General features: G+C 33.2%; 2 protein-coding genes across 2 annotated transcripts; both read left to right on the top strand.

The window, feature by feature from the left end:
- Positions 1–2,923: 2,923 nt before the first annotated feature.
- LOC145590950 (putative histone H2A variant 3) lies at positions 2,924–6,739 on the top strand. Its single transcript, XM_081647336.1, has 3 exons — positions 2,924–3,061; positions 3,400–3,548; positions 6,197–6,739. The coding sequence occupies exons 2-3, from the start codon at positions 3,441–3,443 to the stop codon at positions 6,491–6,493; spliced, it is 405 nt and encodes a 134-aa protein (XP_081503462.1). The 5' UTR covers positions 2,924–3,061; positions 3,400–3,440; the 3' UTR covers positions 6,494–6,739.
- A 578-nt stretch (positions 6,740–7,317) lies between these two features.
- LOC145590940 (beta-carotene isomerase D27, chloroplastic-like) lies at positions 7,318–8,448 on the top strand. The gene is made up of 4 exons (XM_081647327.1): positions 7,318–7,667; positions 7,768–7,907; positions 8,158–8,250; positions 8,383–8,448. The coding sequence occupies exons 1-4, from the start codon at positions 7,379–7,381 to the stop codon at positions 8,446–8,448; spliced, it is 588 nt and encodes a 195-aa protein (XP_081503453.1). The 5' UTR covers positions 7,318–7,378.
- The last annotated feature ends 4,130 nt before the right edge of the window (positions 8,449–12,578 follow it).

Below are 12,578 nucleotides of genomic sequence, written 5' to 3'. Positions count from 1 at the left end.
TTTGAGAAATTTTGGAGATTTCGAGGCCCGGTGTTGAAAAGTCTCGAAAAATTAAGGGATACATCTCGGGGTCATATAATATCATTTGAAATCATTATATGTTGTCATAAATGCTTGTGGTAGGCTTGAGTTAATGAAATCGGTGCAAGTTGTATACCGGTAAATTGGCCGTTTAAAGGCAAATTAAATGGTTTAATTCACTCAATTGGACTCCTGGAGAGTATAAGGGACCATGGTAAACAATTCGACAATTTTTATTTTCAGGCGAAAAGAAGTCAAAAAATTCAAAAATTGAAGGCTAATATCCACACTTTTTGAGAAATTTTGGACGTTTCGGAGCCCGGTGTCTAAAAGTCTTGAAATTCTAGGGGATATATCTCGAGGTCATATAATGTCGTTTGGAACAATATATGATCATTATTTGTTGTCATAAATGTTCGTGATTGGCTTGAGTTAATGAAATCGATGCAAGTTGTAAACCGGTAAATTGACCGTTTAAAGGTAAATTGGATAGTTCAACCCACCCAATTGGACTCCTGGAGGATATTAGGAACCATGGTAAAAATTTCGGCAATTATTATTTACGGGTGAAAAAAAGTTCAAAATTGAAAGCTTATATCCACGCTTTTTGAAATTTTTTGGAGGTTTCAGGTCACGGTGTAGAAAAGCCTTGATATTTTAGGGAGTACATCTCGAGGTTATATAATGACGTTTTCCATTTGGAACCATATATGATCATTATATGTTGTCATAAATGTTCGTGGTAGGCTTGAGTTAATGAAATCGGTGCAAGTTGTAAACCGGGAAATTGGCCGTTTAAAGGCAAATTGGATGGTTCCACCCACCTAATTAGACTCCTTGAAGGTATTAGGGACCATGGTAAACATTTCAGGAATTTTGGTTTTCGGGCGAAAAAAGTCAAAAAAAATTCCAAAATTGAAAGCTAAGATCCACGTTTTTGAGAAATTTTGTAGATTTCGAGGCCCGTTGTCAAAAAGCCTTTAAATTTTAGGGGATACATTTCGGGGTCATATAATGCCGTTTGGAATCATTTATGATCATTATATGTTGTCATAAATGTTCGTGGTAGGTTTGATTTAATGAAATTGGTGCAAGTTGTAAACCAGTAAATTAGTCGTTTAAAAGCAATTTGGATAGTTCAACCAACCCAATTGGACTTCCGGATGGTATTAGGAACCATGGTAAAAATTTCGGCAATTTTTATTTGCGCGCGAAAAAAAAGTCAAAAAATTCAAAAATTGAAGGCTTATATCCACGCTTTTTGAGAAATTTTGGAGGTTTCGGATCACGGTGTCGAAAAGCCTTGAGATTTTAGGGAATACATCTCGAGGTCATATAATGACGTTTGGAACCATATATGATCATTATATGTTGTCACAAATGTTCGTGGTAGGCTTGGGTTAATGAAATCGGTGCAAGTTGTAGATCGGTAAATTGGTCGTTTAAAGACAAATTGGATGGTTCCACCGACCCAATAGGACTCCCGGGGTGTATTAGAGACCATGGTAAATATTTTGGAAATTTTTAATTCCAAAATTGAAGGCTAATATCCATGCTTTTAATTAGTTCGGGTTTGAATTGGGTTCGGTTCAAGTTAATAATTTGCGGGTTATAATCAGGTCGGGTCATTTTCAAGTCGGGTTCGGTTCAAATCAATAATTTGCGGGTTATAATTAGGTTGGGTCATTATCAAGTCGGGTCATTCTCGGATCAATTCGGGTTATGTTTAAGTCAATAATTTACATGTTACAATCAGGTCGGGTCATTTCCAAGTAAGGTCATATTCGGTTCAACTAAATATAAATAGATAATTATCATTTTTATCAAGCTAATTATTTCCTTTGAATATAATATATATTGCAATATACTAGGGAACTATAGTCTATAATTTTGGAAGATAATTATCTCATTTGATCATACAACAAATACATATACTATATTTAACTCTTAAATTTGAGGATGATGCTTCTTTCTTTTGCTGGCCTGGACCGACTTGGTCTCCCTAGACAAAATTCTTTGATCAACAATAATAAGGTGGTCTAAATTGCATTTAAGGTGATTTGAAATCGGGTTAGGAACAATTTGGGTTGAATTTAGGTCGGGTCAATAACAAGTTGTGTTGATTTCGAGTCTGGTTAGTAACAGATCAGGTTGAATTTTTGGGTCGGGTTAGTAATAGGTCTAATAAAATTCGGGTCGGGTCAATAACAAGTCGGGTTGAATTTGGGTCAGGTCAATAGCAAGTCGGGTTTGTAACAGGTTAGGTTAAGTTCGGGTCGGGTTAAATTCAGGTCAGGTTAGTAACAAGTCGGGTTAAATTCGAGTTTTGACGGGTTAAATCAGGTTTGGGTCAATTTCGGTTAAAGTCGGATTCGGTTCAAGTCAATAATTTACGGGTTACATTTGAGTCGGATCATCTCCAGGTCAGTTCATGTTCGGCTTCGGGTTTCTCATACTCGGGTCTGGGGTTGGTTTCAGGTGGGGTTTGTGTCACCATTTTTTTCAGGTTCAAATGGGTCAGTTTATAATCGGGTTTGAGTCGGTATTTTGGGTCGGGTCAACTTTTGATAGGTCTAGCTGTAACTCTATGACGTTATATGTTTCGGGATCGTTCTTTGGGAAATTGGGATTTGGGAGTGAGGCTTTCATCACTTTTCTCCATTGAGTTTGACTTGGGCTTGCATACAGTTTGCCAAAGCCATAGTCTTTCAAGTCAATACGTTAAAAGCCCACATTAATAATTTTGGATACTTTTTTTTTTTTTTGAGGAAATAAATTTGGATACTTTATTTGGTAAAACAAGTCCAAAAATCTTGGAATCATTATCATTTTCAATAAAAAAAAACGCGGCAAAATTTCGAAACTTTGAAACCCAGAAATTCCATGAAAATTTCAGAATTGGCGCTATTCAACGCCTTGTTAAAATCAAAACGTAGGTTCACCGCCATTAATTTCAAAACCCATTTTCTCTCTCTCCTCTATTTAATTCCTTCTCTACGCTTTCTTACCAAAGTTTCTTCCTTTGTTGATTCTCTCAAAGGTATGCTTTTCTGCTTTTTTCGGCATTTCACCATGTTTTCTCTCTTTAATCTTTGAAATCTGGGTTTTTTTACTTGCTTGTTCAGATATACGGGGTATTATTCTTTCTGGATTTTGGTTCTTTAAAACCATCAAATTTGGGGTTTTTCTTTCCTGGGTTAGACTCAGATCTCCAATCTTGGGGGTTATTTTAAGTTTCTGGGTTGTTAATCTTGTATAATTTGTGAGGGTCTTATCTTTAATTTAAGTTTTCAAACTCAAATTTGTTCGAATTCTTTTTCATTTGATGATAAAAAGTGAATCTTAATAATTTCTGCCCTTTTTGTGTGTGTTTCTCAGTGTTTTTGGGGTTTGAAGATCTTGAAATTTGAGGACGAAAGATGGCAGGAAAAGGAGGAAAAGGGCTATTGGCTGGTAAAACAACAGCGGGTAACAAAGAAAAAGAGAAGAAGAGACCTGTTTCTCGCTCTTCTAGAGCTGGTCTTCAGGTAGCCTTTCCTGTTCTTTCTTTGTCTTTAATTTTGGATATTTTTTATGTATTATATCTTGTTTTGTGATACAAAGTTTTATTTTTAGTTAAAATATAAGTGTAAGAAATTATCATTGGATAAAAGCATGATAGTTGAACATATATTCTTGTGCTTAATCATGGATGTGTTTAGTGGTTGAGAGTATTTGATTAGTTAAGTACTTATAAATTATAATCATTTGTTTTTTTTATTATCATTTGTTGTGTCATGCTATCTGATTTGTTGTAGCGAGCAATTAGTCTAGTAAAATGTATCAAGTTCTCATAAATGGGTGATCTTGTAATAGAGTATACCTTTTGTTTTTATTAGCATTGTTGTAATGTCTCATTTTTTGTAGTTGGTTAAAACTTAAAAGCCATTGATGGTGATTTGCTAGTAGTTTGTTATACCTCCCAATACAAGCTGATTGATTCTTTTGATTTTGTTTGAGATCTTTTTGAAATAGTTCGTGAAGAGTGATAGACAATATTTAATTTTTCTTGTACATATTACCTTGTCCTGTGTTGTCTTATGTTATCAAAGGTCATTATGATCTGAAATCATAAACAATTGACAATAATAATTAACTTCATTGTTAAACTTACTCTTTAAGCTAAGGTGTGATACATAAAAGACTAGAATTTCAATTTAATGGCTCTGGTGCTATGTTATGATTTGTGTTAGATAAATTTTAATTTGTGAGATTTTTTGTATTGAAATTTCTTCAAGATATACAATTGTTGTGAAACTTATTGTCCATAATAATATGATGTATCTTGGGCCATTATATGGTATTTCATATACTAATAGTAGTTATCTTCACTTATTGGCTATGCACATGCTCTAACATGGTATAAGTGCCATTAATTTGATTTTGACTTGTTTCGTTTGTATTGAAAACTAAGTAGATGATCTTATTATTTGTGTGCATAAGTAGAGCTAAAAATCCAGTGAAGTTGTAACCAAGATGTATCTTAGCATAAGCTCTCATGATTTGTTAGCATTTTCTCTTTTCCATCATCTCAAAGGCATATATCTAAAAGACGTGAAATCAACAGCACCTAATGTATTATAAGATGCATTCAAATACTCAACGCTTTAGGAAGCATGTGTGGTCCTGAGCTTAGGATGAAGAAGTTACTCTTGCTTTACTCAAGTTAAATTGTTGAATAACATACTTGTATCTTTATGATTTGAAACTATATGTTCTAAAAATTGAAATTTGAGGGTAATTTTCTTTGGCAGTGTACAATAATGAAACTTAATGTGGCTTCAATGATAAGTTGAAATTTGTTGAATACCATCACTTTTTGATAAGTTCCATATGTGGCTTCAATGAATTGTTTAAGTAGTATCTCAAAACAATTGAAGAATCACCTTTATTCTTCATAGTAACTCCTTACTAGTGCATTAAGGAAGCTATATAATTAGAGATTTTGTACAAGGAGAAAAAGTATTATGCGAGATGGGTGGACTTAACTATGAGAGTTTTTGTTCATTGTTTAGCTCACTTCTTTATACCCAAAGTAGTATAAACTATAAAAGATGTTTAATTCACTGCTCTTGATACCATGTGAGAGTTTATTAATGCCAATTTTTTCTGTGAGGGTTTATTGACTTGAGGTATCTACAAGGTGTTCAAGTGTTATAAAACCTGTTAGTTCATAACTAATTGTGTATCTTGAAAATGGCATGTTATATACATATGCCAATTGTATTCACTCATTGGCTATGTGCAAACTCTTACCTGTTTATTAATGGCATTGATTTGAATTTGACTTTTCTAGTCTGTACGGAGTATTTCTTTTTAGGTCTACTCAGTTTTTGTTGGCACAAGTTTTGGTTAAAAGTCAATCAACACTTGTTTCAGCAAGAACTTCCAACTAGCTTGTTTAGTTGGTCATCTGTTCATAGTCAACTTTCTTAAATAAGTAAAGAGAACAGTAGTGGTTTTGAGCTATCAGTGGGTGAAGCTGTGAAGGAGTAGTTGCTTTACTCGAGGCAATGTTTGAATAATATATCTCTACAGTTGTAGTAGTTCATTCCATTAGGAAATCATGGAGCTCTAATGTTTTTGGGAAAAATTCACATTTGTTTTTGTTGGGGTCTTGAATCAAAGGAATTTATTTGCTGTTAGAAAGAAATCAAGTGTGATTCTTCCATTGCATTATGTCAGTATTCTTAATAGTCTAATAGACAGATTGAAGAATCAACCCTTTTGTGTACTTGGTCTTAGTTAAGTAGCAAAGTTCAATTCTCTCCAATGGATTTCCCCTGCATAACATTCTAAGTCTTGAATCATATTAATATGGACTACTTGCCTGTCTATTAGAAATATTCTGATTATCAATGATTATTCTGCAAGTCTAGCTACTGCCTTTTGCCTGTTCTGATGTCCTATTGGTGGCACTATTTGTACTTCGTATTAGGATTGTCATGAATGCTTGAGTTATTGATTATTGTTATTAAGACCTTGAACTTGTAAAGTTTCTGTTAAATTTTCTAAACAACCATTCTGCTTATCATCTCATTGTTGACGTGTGATATGTTCATCTTGATTTCATCTGATGTTGAATTTTCATATAAGTTATTAATTTTGCGTGGTTTGTTTGTGCGGAATTCTTCAGTTTCCAGTTGGTCGTATTCACCGTCACCTTAAGTCAAGAGCCTCAGCCAATGGCCGTGTAGGTGCAACAGCAGCTGTCTACTCTGCTGCGATACTTGAGTACCTGACTGCAGAAGTGCTCGAGCTAGCAGGAAATGCAAGTAAAGATCTAAAAGTGAAGAGGATCACTCCTAGGCATCTGCAGCTTGCTATTCGAGGGGATGAGGAGCTCGATACCCTCATCAAGGGAACCATTGCTGGTGGTGGTGTTATCCCTCACATTCACAAGTCCTTGATTAACAAATCAGCCAAGGATTAAGGATTCTTTATCTGATAATATAGGATGTAGAATCAAGTATATGTGGGATTGTTCCATTCTAGCAATTTCAGCTGTAATATCTTTCTGCCAAACCTGTTGTAGGATTTCTAAGTGTGATATTTTATTAGCTATTTAGGTGCTTGTCAATTTAGTTCATTCTGGTCTCTCTGTGCAGTTCTAACTGGATTTGTCTTGTAACATGTGTTTGTTTGATGATTCAATTAAGTTTCTTGCTTGATTAAATCAGTGAAATTTTTACTGCAAATTTAGCATGAGTTGTTTCGTTTTGTACATGTGCACATCCAATTCTTTTGATGGCATCAACAATAGCTTCATCTCATGGTAGTATACTAATCGATTCACAAAATGTTCAACTAGAAAGTGTGGACTAAACTTTTTATCTAGCTGAATTAAATTTTTTATTAGTTTATAAGACTAGAATTTGGAGGAGCTGGGTTAAATTTCTGTGTATACCTTTGTAGAAAACATTAAACTGATGCTAATTGAATTTTGTATGTTTAACGATGAATTTAATAGGTTTGGAGCTCTACAAACATACAAAAATTGTCACTATTGCAAAGCACGGTGATTACAAATGCAATACACGGAGTACTTTGCAATGATAATTGGAGCATTGCCTAATTGTCTAACAGTAAGGCAACTAAAGAACGAAATGCCTAGAGTGTCCTTGTGTTTTCTTTTCGTGATAGAAATTTAACTATAAATTTCGCTCATGGGTAATAAGGACATTTTGCCCTTAGTTAGATGGTTTGCTATCCTATAACCATTACTTGAAATATAGACGTGTGAGCAAAATACAGGAAAACAGCACACAAGAAGCATTGGTTGTTTTCTATTACCTATATATATCACTCTAATAGGTGCATGAATTTTAAGGGAAGTTCTTCTCAACTTTTCACTACAATCATCAAACAAACATCCATGGATACCAGCGCGATAAACAACAAAATTTCTCATCTAACCTTCCCTAGCCCTCACAGGAAATACTTGCACCATAACAAGATCATATCCTTTACTCCTTTTATGTCACTAAAACCATCAGCTCACAAAGTACTCGAGGTAACAAACGTTCCTAAGATAACTTGCTACCACGATACATGGCTTGATCTTATGGCCATTAATCATCTCTCTCAAAACCTACAAGCTGTTGCAGGTTTGTGATATAAGGAGTAGCTAACAAACATATAATTCGATCTCTATTTTACAAGTCCTGTATACTAGTTAGCAAAACTAATTTATATGTATTTATGCAGGCATTCAGATAGAAGAGAAAGGTTATGATGGTTTGTTGGAAACTTGCAAAGAAGTGACTGTGAAGTATGATCCAGTGCAACAACGACAACTCAGCTTGGAAGGTCTTGCTAGATCCATTCCTAAGGAAATATTTCCTTTGGCAAGTACTCTTAACCTGTTATATCTTTAGTATATCGAATCTTACATATTGTTTGTTTTAATAAGTTGAAGAGGATAAGGCCGTAGTCCTACTAGTTAACGAGTTTCTTAGACAATTAACTAATGTTCTTAACCAAAGAAGTAAAATAAAACAACATTCTCATTTTTTCTTAAATCGAGTAGTCCTATTTTACTTTGTATGTAAATTCAATGACTAATTAGTAATTGTGTTCTGAACTTTTCGTTGACAGTTGAGAGCATTGGTACCACATTGTAAGTTTACAAGAGAACTCCTAGCCAAATTCACAGGCTTGTTTTTTTCTTGGTTAGTTGGACCATCTGAGGTAAAATTTCAAGCTATATTAATAGTGTAGTTATTAATATGCTTACCAATCAAGGAAGAAAGACATATTTAGAAAAAACGCGAAAATGTGTTAAGCACTTGTTACAAGTCTAATAATGGACTTATGATGAAGTTGAAGGAATCAGAGTACAAAGGAACAACAGAGAAGAACGTGGTGCACGTAAAGAAATGCAGGTAATTATGTATTAACAACATGATCTTGGTGCAAACTAGCATGATTAGATAAATCGATCACATTGCTTAGAACTATATGTTTCTCTAATATATATAATTAAAAATTTGTTTTTCGAATCAGGTTTTTAGAGAGCTCAAATTGTGTAGGAATGTGCACAAACCTCTGCAAGTTTCCAACTCAAACATTCATCAAGGATTCTCTAGGAATGCCAATCAACATGGTCCCTAGTATGTCTAACAGACTAACTGTTACCAACTAGTCAAAAAATTAACAGTAATTCTGCACTAATAACACTAAGGGTCCCATAACAACACCATTAAGGGTACATGGAAACACTATAATTTACATGCCCTCAAATCACAATTTGTTCTTTCCTTAATTTATTATAAAAACAGTACTTTATTTTCTTAGCTGCATGATATCATCCTAGATGGTTATGAATCTGTTTCCTGATTGTCGTCGAGAATCTACAGACAAGGCATTTTCATGTATTGCAGCCAGTAGATCTGTAGAACAGTTAGTCCAACTACAATATAATACCGGCTTTTTTACTCTAAAAATAACTTCAGGAGCACTCTAAAACTCTAGGAATAAGTAAATTTCTATATGTGATGTAAATATGTAATAGTAAGTCTTATGACAGTATGTTTGTTTTTACAGATTTTGAAGATATGAGTTGTGATATGATATTTGGTGAGGAACCACCAGCACAAGATGAAGATCCTGTTACAAAACAACCTTGCTATAAACTATGTAAAATGACTAAAATCTACCATTTTTCAGAGAAATCAGAACATTATCTTAGCTAAAAAAAATGTTTATGTTTCATTGTTTGTTTTCAGGTAAAATCAATAAGAGGCACACTACTGAAAGGTGCTCCTAATATGATCCAATGGTACCACCATGGTCCATGGCCGCGACACGTATGCTAAAGGCTCTCTCAATTTGATCCTGTAGGATATGAAATCTCCACGAACACTCGGTCAGTTGTGCATTATGAAGACCATGATTAGAAAATTGGACTTAAATGTTGATATTATACTGTGAATGATGTATTAGCCGTACAATCTGCAATTGCATTGTGGACTTGAAACAACTAAGTTGTTGTAGGCCCTTGTGTTAGTTAAGTGCATAAAAGGCAAATGAAGTTATGGAATCGGCTATTAAATTTATTTATTTTGTGACTATGGGCATAGATGATTAGGATTTTCGCTCCAATTTAGATGGCTCAGCTAAAAAGTAGGCGGTTAAGTAAAATCTGTTTATTTTTCTACGCGTAAGACAAGTGCTCATATGTATTCCATAAATGCGCGGAAAAAAAAAAAAAAATTAAAACAATGGCCCCACTAACCACCCCTTGGACTACTAACCTAGTGAAGAATATGAGAAATGAAGAGATAATTCATTAGTGGCTTACATGATGATCCAACATTAGTGGATTGTTACAGCTATATAAGTTGTCAACTTACTGTAAGTTTATGAATCTCATATTAGGCCAACTGGAAAACTTCAATGTTTGTGAAATGAATAAAATCATAACAATGTTATTAAATGAAAAAGAATATACTTGTATAAACTTGGGTTGTTAGTAGAAAAACTAGCAAAGGTGGACCAACTATGTTTGCCACCAATTAAGATACAAAATGCCATAAGTAGACAAAGGATAGATTTAGGTGGAGTTTTCTCTGCCCTTAATTGAGCAAAGCCCAAAAGGGAAGTTTTCATGAAATGCTAGTGGAAATCACCATTATGTAATCTTTGAAGCCTTTTAAAAATTAGTTGTTGTAATATTATGGGATTCAAGGGTAAGTGGAGGGACAATATGGGGGTTTGAGGGGCACACTTGGATGCCCACAAATCACCCCAAAAAAAGGGGTTTAGAGGTGTATATAGTAGCATCAATAGACTTGGTAGAAGAAATTCGATGTGATCTGATCAATAGTTGCTCACATACAGGCTCATGGTGGCCTTAAGTCAATGAAAGGAGTAGTACTCATAATCGGCTAATTTAATAGTTTAAAGGCAACGTTTACAGTTCCAACTACTCGATTAGTCTCCCGAGCTTTTCGTGTGATTGATGAAAAGTGCAGTGACCTCTATTCTATCTAATAATCTATAATGTTATTTGAAATCATAGGTGACCTCTATTCTATCTCATCAAGGCCCGTGTTAGCCTTGACTCATAAAGGTTTAAGAAAGTCTACGTATGTTGCCACGTTGGTATCTTTGTACGTATAATATTTGGAAATGATATTTTTTTCAAGTTATCAAACATGATCTACGAAGCAAGTATTTAAGGATGAAGAGAAACTACAAAAACAAAGGGAATTGAAGTGAACTCCTCGTCTATGCTCTTGGGTTGCAAAACAAAGGCCTGGTCCATCGGAATGGGCCTATATTTTTGCAATGTGCATTTAATTTTTTTTTTTTGCTTTACAAAGTCCTTTAATCGAATTTTAGGGCCCAATTACCACTAGTGATAATTTGATTTGTCATAAATTGTATCAAGTATCAACCAACCATATTAATAAAGTCAAAAGGTAGAGAAAATGAACCAAATTACTTTATTTTTTCCAAATTTGTTTTGGTAAGTTTCTCTTTACTATATTACATAATAAAAAGTTACAGATTAATCAATGTTTGTAAAGGTTGAGAACAAATTAAATAGATGATTCGAAAAATATACTCTGTACATATATACTCCGATTAAGGTATTTAGTATAAGCCTCTAAAATAACACCGAGTTACAAGTCTAGTTTACCATTGGAAAAAAAAAATGAATAAAATAAAAATTAACCATTGAATTGACTTTGAGTAAACTCTTAGTTCACCACTAGGGTGGACCATGTTCTATTAGCTTCACATGGAATATAGACATTCCCCCCTATATAGCTTTAGGCCAACTTTAATACTACTAAGTTACTAACAACATGTTCATTATCAATACAATTTAACAGTGTACTAAGTTTGATTGTTTAAAGCAAACTTCACTAGAATACATGTTTAATTAGCTCTATTCTAACCAACAAAGGGACCATCAAAGGCCTATCTATTGCATTCAATTCAATTAATATATGTGAGCCCAAAATCCATAAGTTGGGTTAGCATCAAACCAGATATCTATAAAAAGGACCTAATTTTGATAAAGTACCTAGCTAAGTATGAATTTGACAACTTTGTACTATAATTTAAAAAGGACTGTATTTAATATAATTAATGAAAAATGGTCCATTTTTTAGACAAACATGGTCACTAAATAATGAAACTTTTAAAGTAAAAAAATTTTGTACAGTACCTGGTTTTTGGTCCAAGCTTTAATTTACTAATACACCAAAAAATTGTATTGAATTTTTTGGCTTTTCAATATAATTATTATTTTTTTACCTATTTGAAAGGGGGCAAAGAAATTAATGAAATTTGTACGAAAGAGGGACAAGAAAGGATATTGTTGGATAACTATAGTTGTCAATAATGACATAGGCAAGCTGTCAAAATTGGGCCAGAGAACTTATAATGGACTTAATTAAGCTAAGTGTATAATGGAAGGCCCATGTTTTTGGATGAGAATATTCCCTTTATTATTTCACATTATCTTTTCTATCTTTCCTTTTCTTTATTTATTTATTTTTATTTTATTGGTAGAAATAAATGGTGTTCCAATTTTTAGTTTCAATCATTTAATATACTTCTTCCGTTCCTAATAAGTTGAGATTTTTTTTTATTACATTTGTCAATATAAAAAATCAATCAAAAATTATCTTTAATTAGATAATTGTAAACTATTTATACATTAAGTAGACATTAAAATAACTATTCAAAAAAAAAAAAAAAAGTAGACATTAAAATAAACTAAAAAAATTGAATTCTAATTAATTACGCATTAAAACAAACTTAATAAGATTCTACATGACTATGTATTTTCATATCTATAAATCACAAGTGTATTATTAAAGTGATAGTGTCAACATGCAGTCAAAACATGTCAACAAATTTGGAGCAAAAAAAATAATGTACTACGTATATTTCATTAAAATTGTGATCTATAAGACATACACTGATATTTGGATGAAACATACATGAATTAAAATACAATCTAAGGTTTGATTTTATGTGTATATTTATAAGTTATTTAA

The sequence above is a fragment of the Chenopodium album genome, chromosome 2 (assembly GCF_948465745.1).
Source record: "Chenopodium album chromosome 2, dcCheAlbu1.1, whole genome shotgun sequence".
In the NCBI taxonomy this organism is placed as follows: domain Eukaryota; kingdom Viridiplantae; phylum Streptophyta; class Magnoliopsida; order Caryophyllales; family Amaranthaceae; genus Chenopodium; species Chenopodium album.
This window is presented reverse-complemented; position numbering and strand designations above follow the sequence as displayed.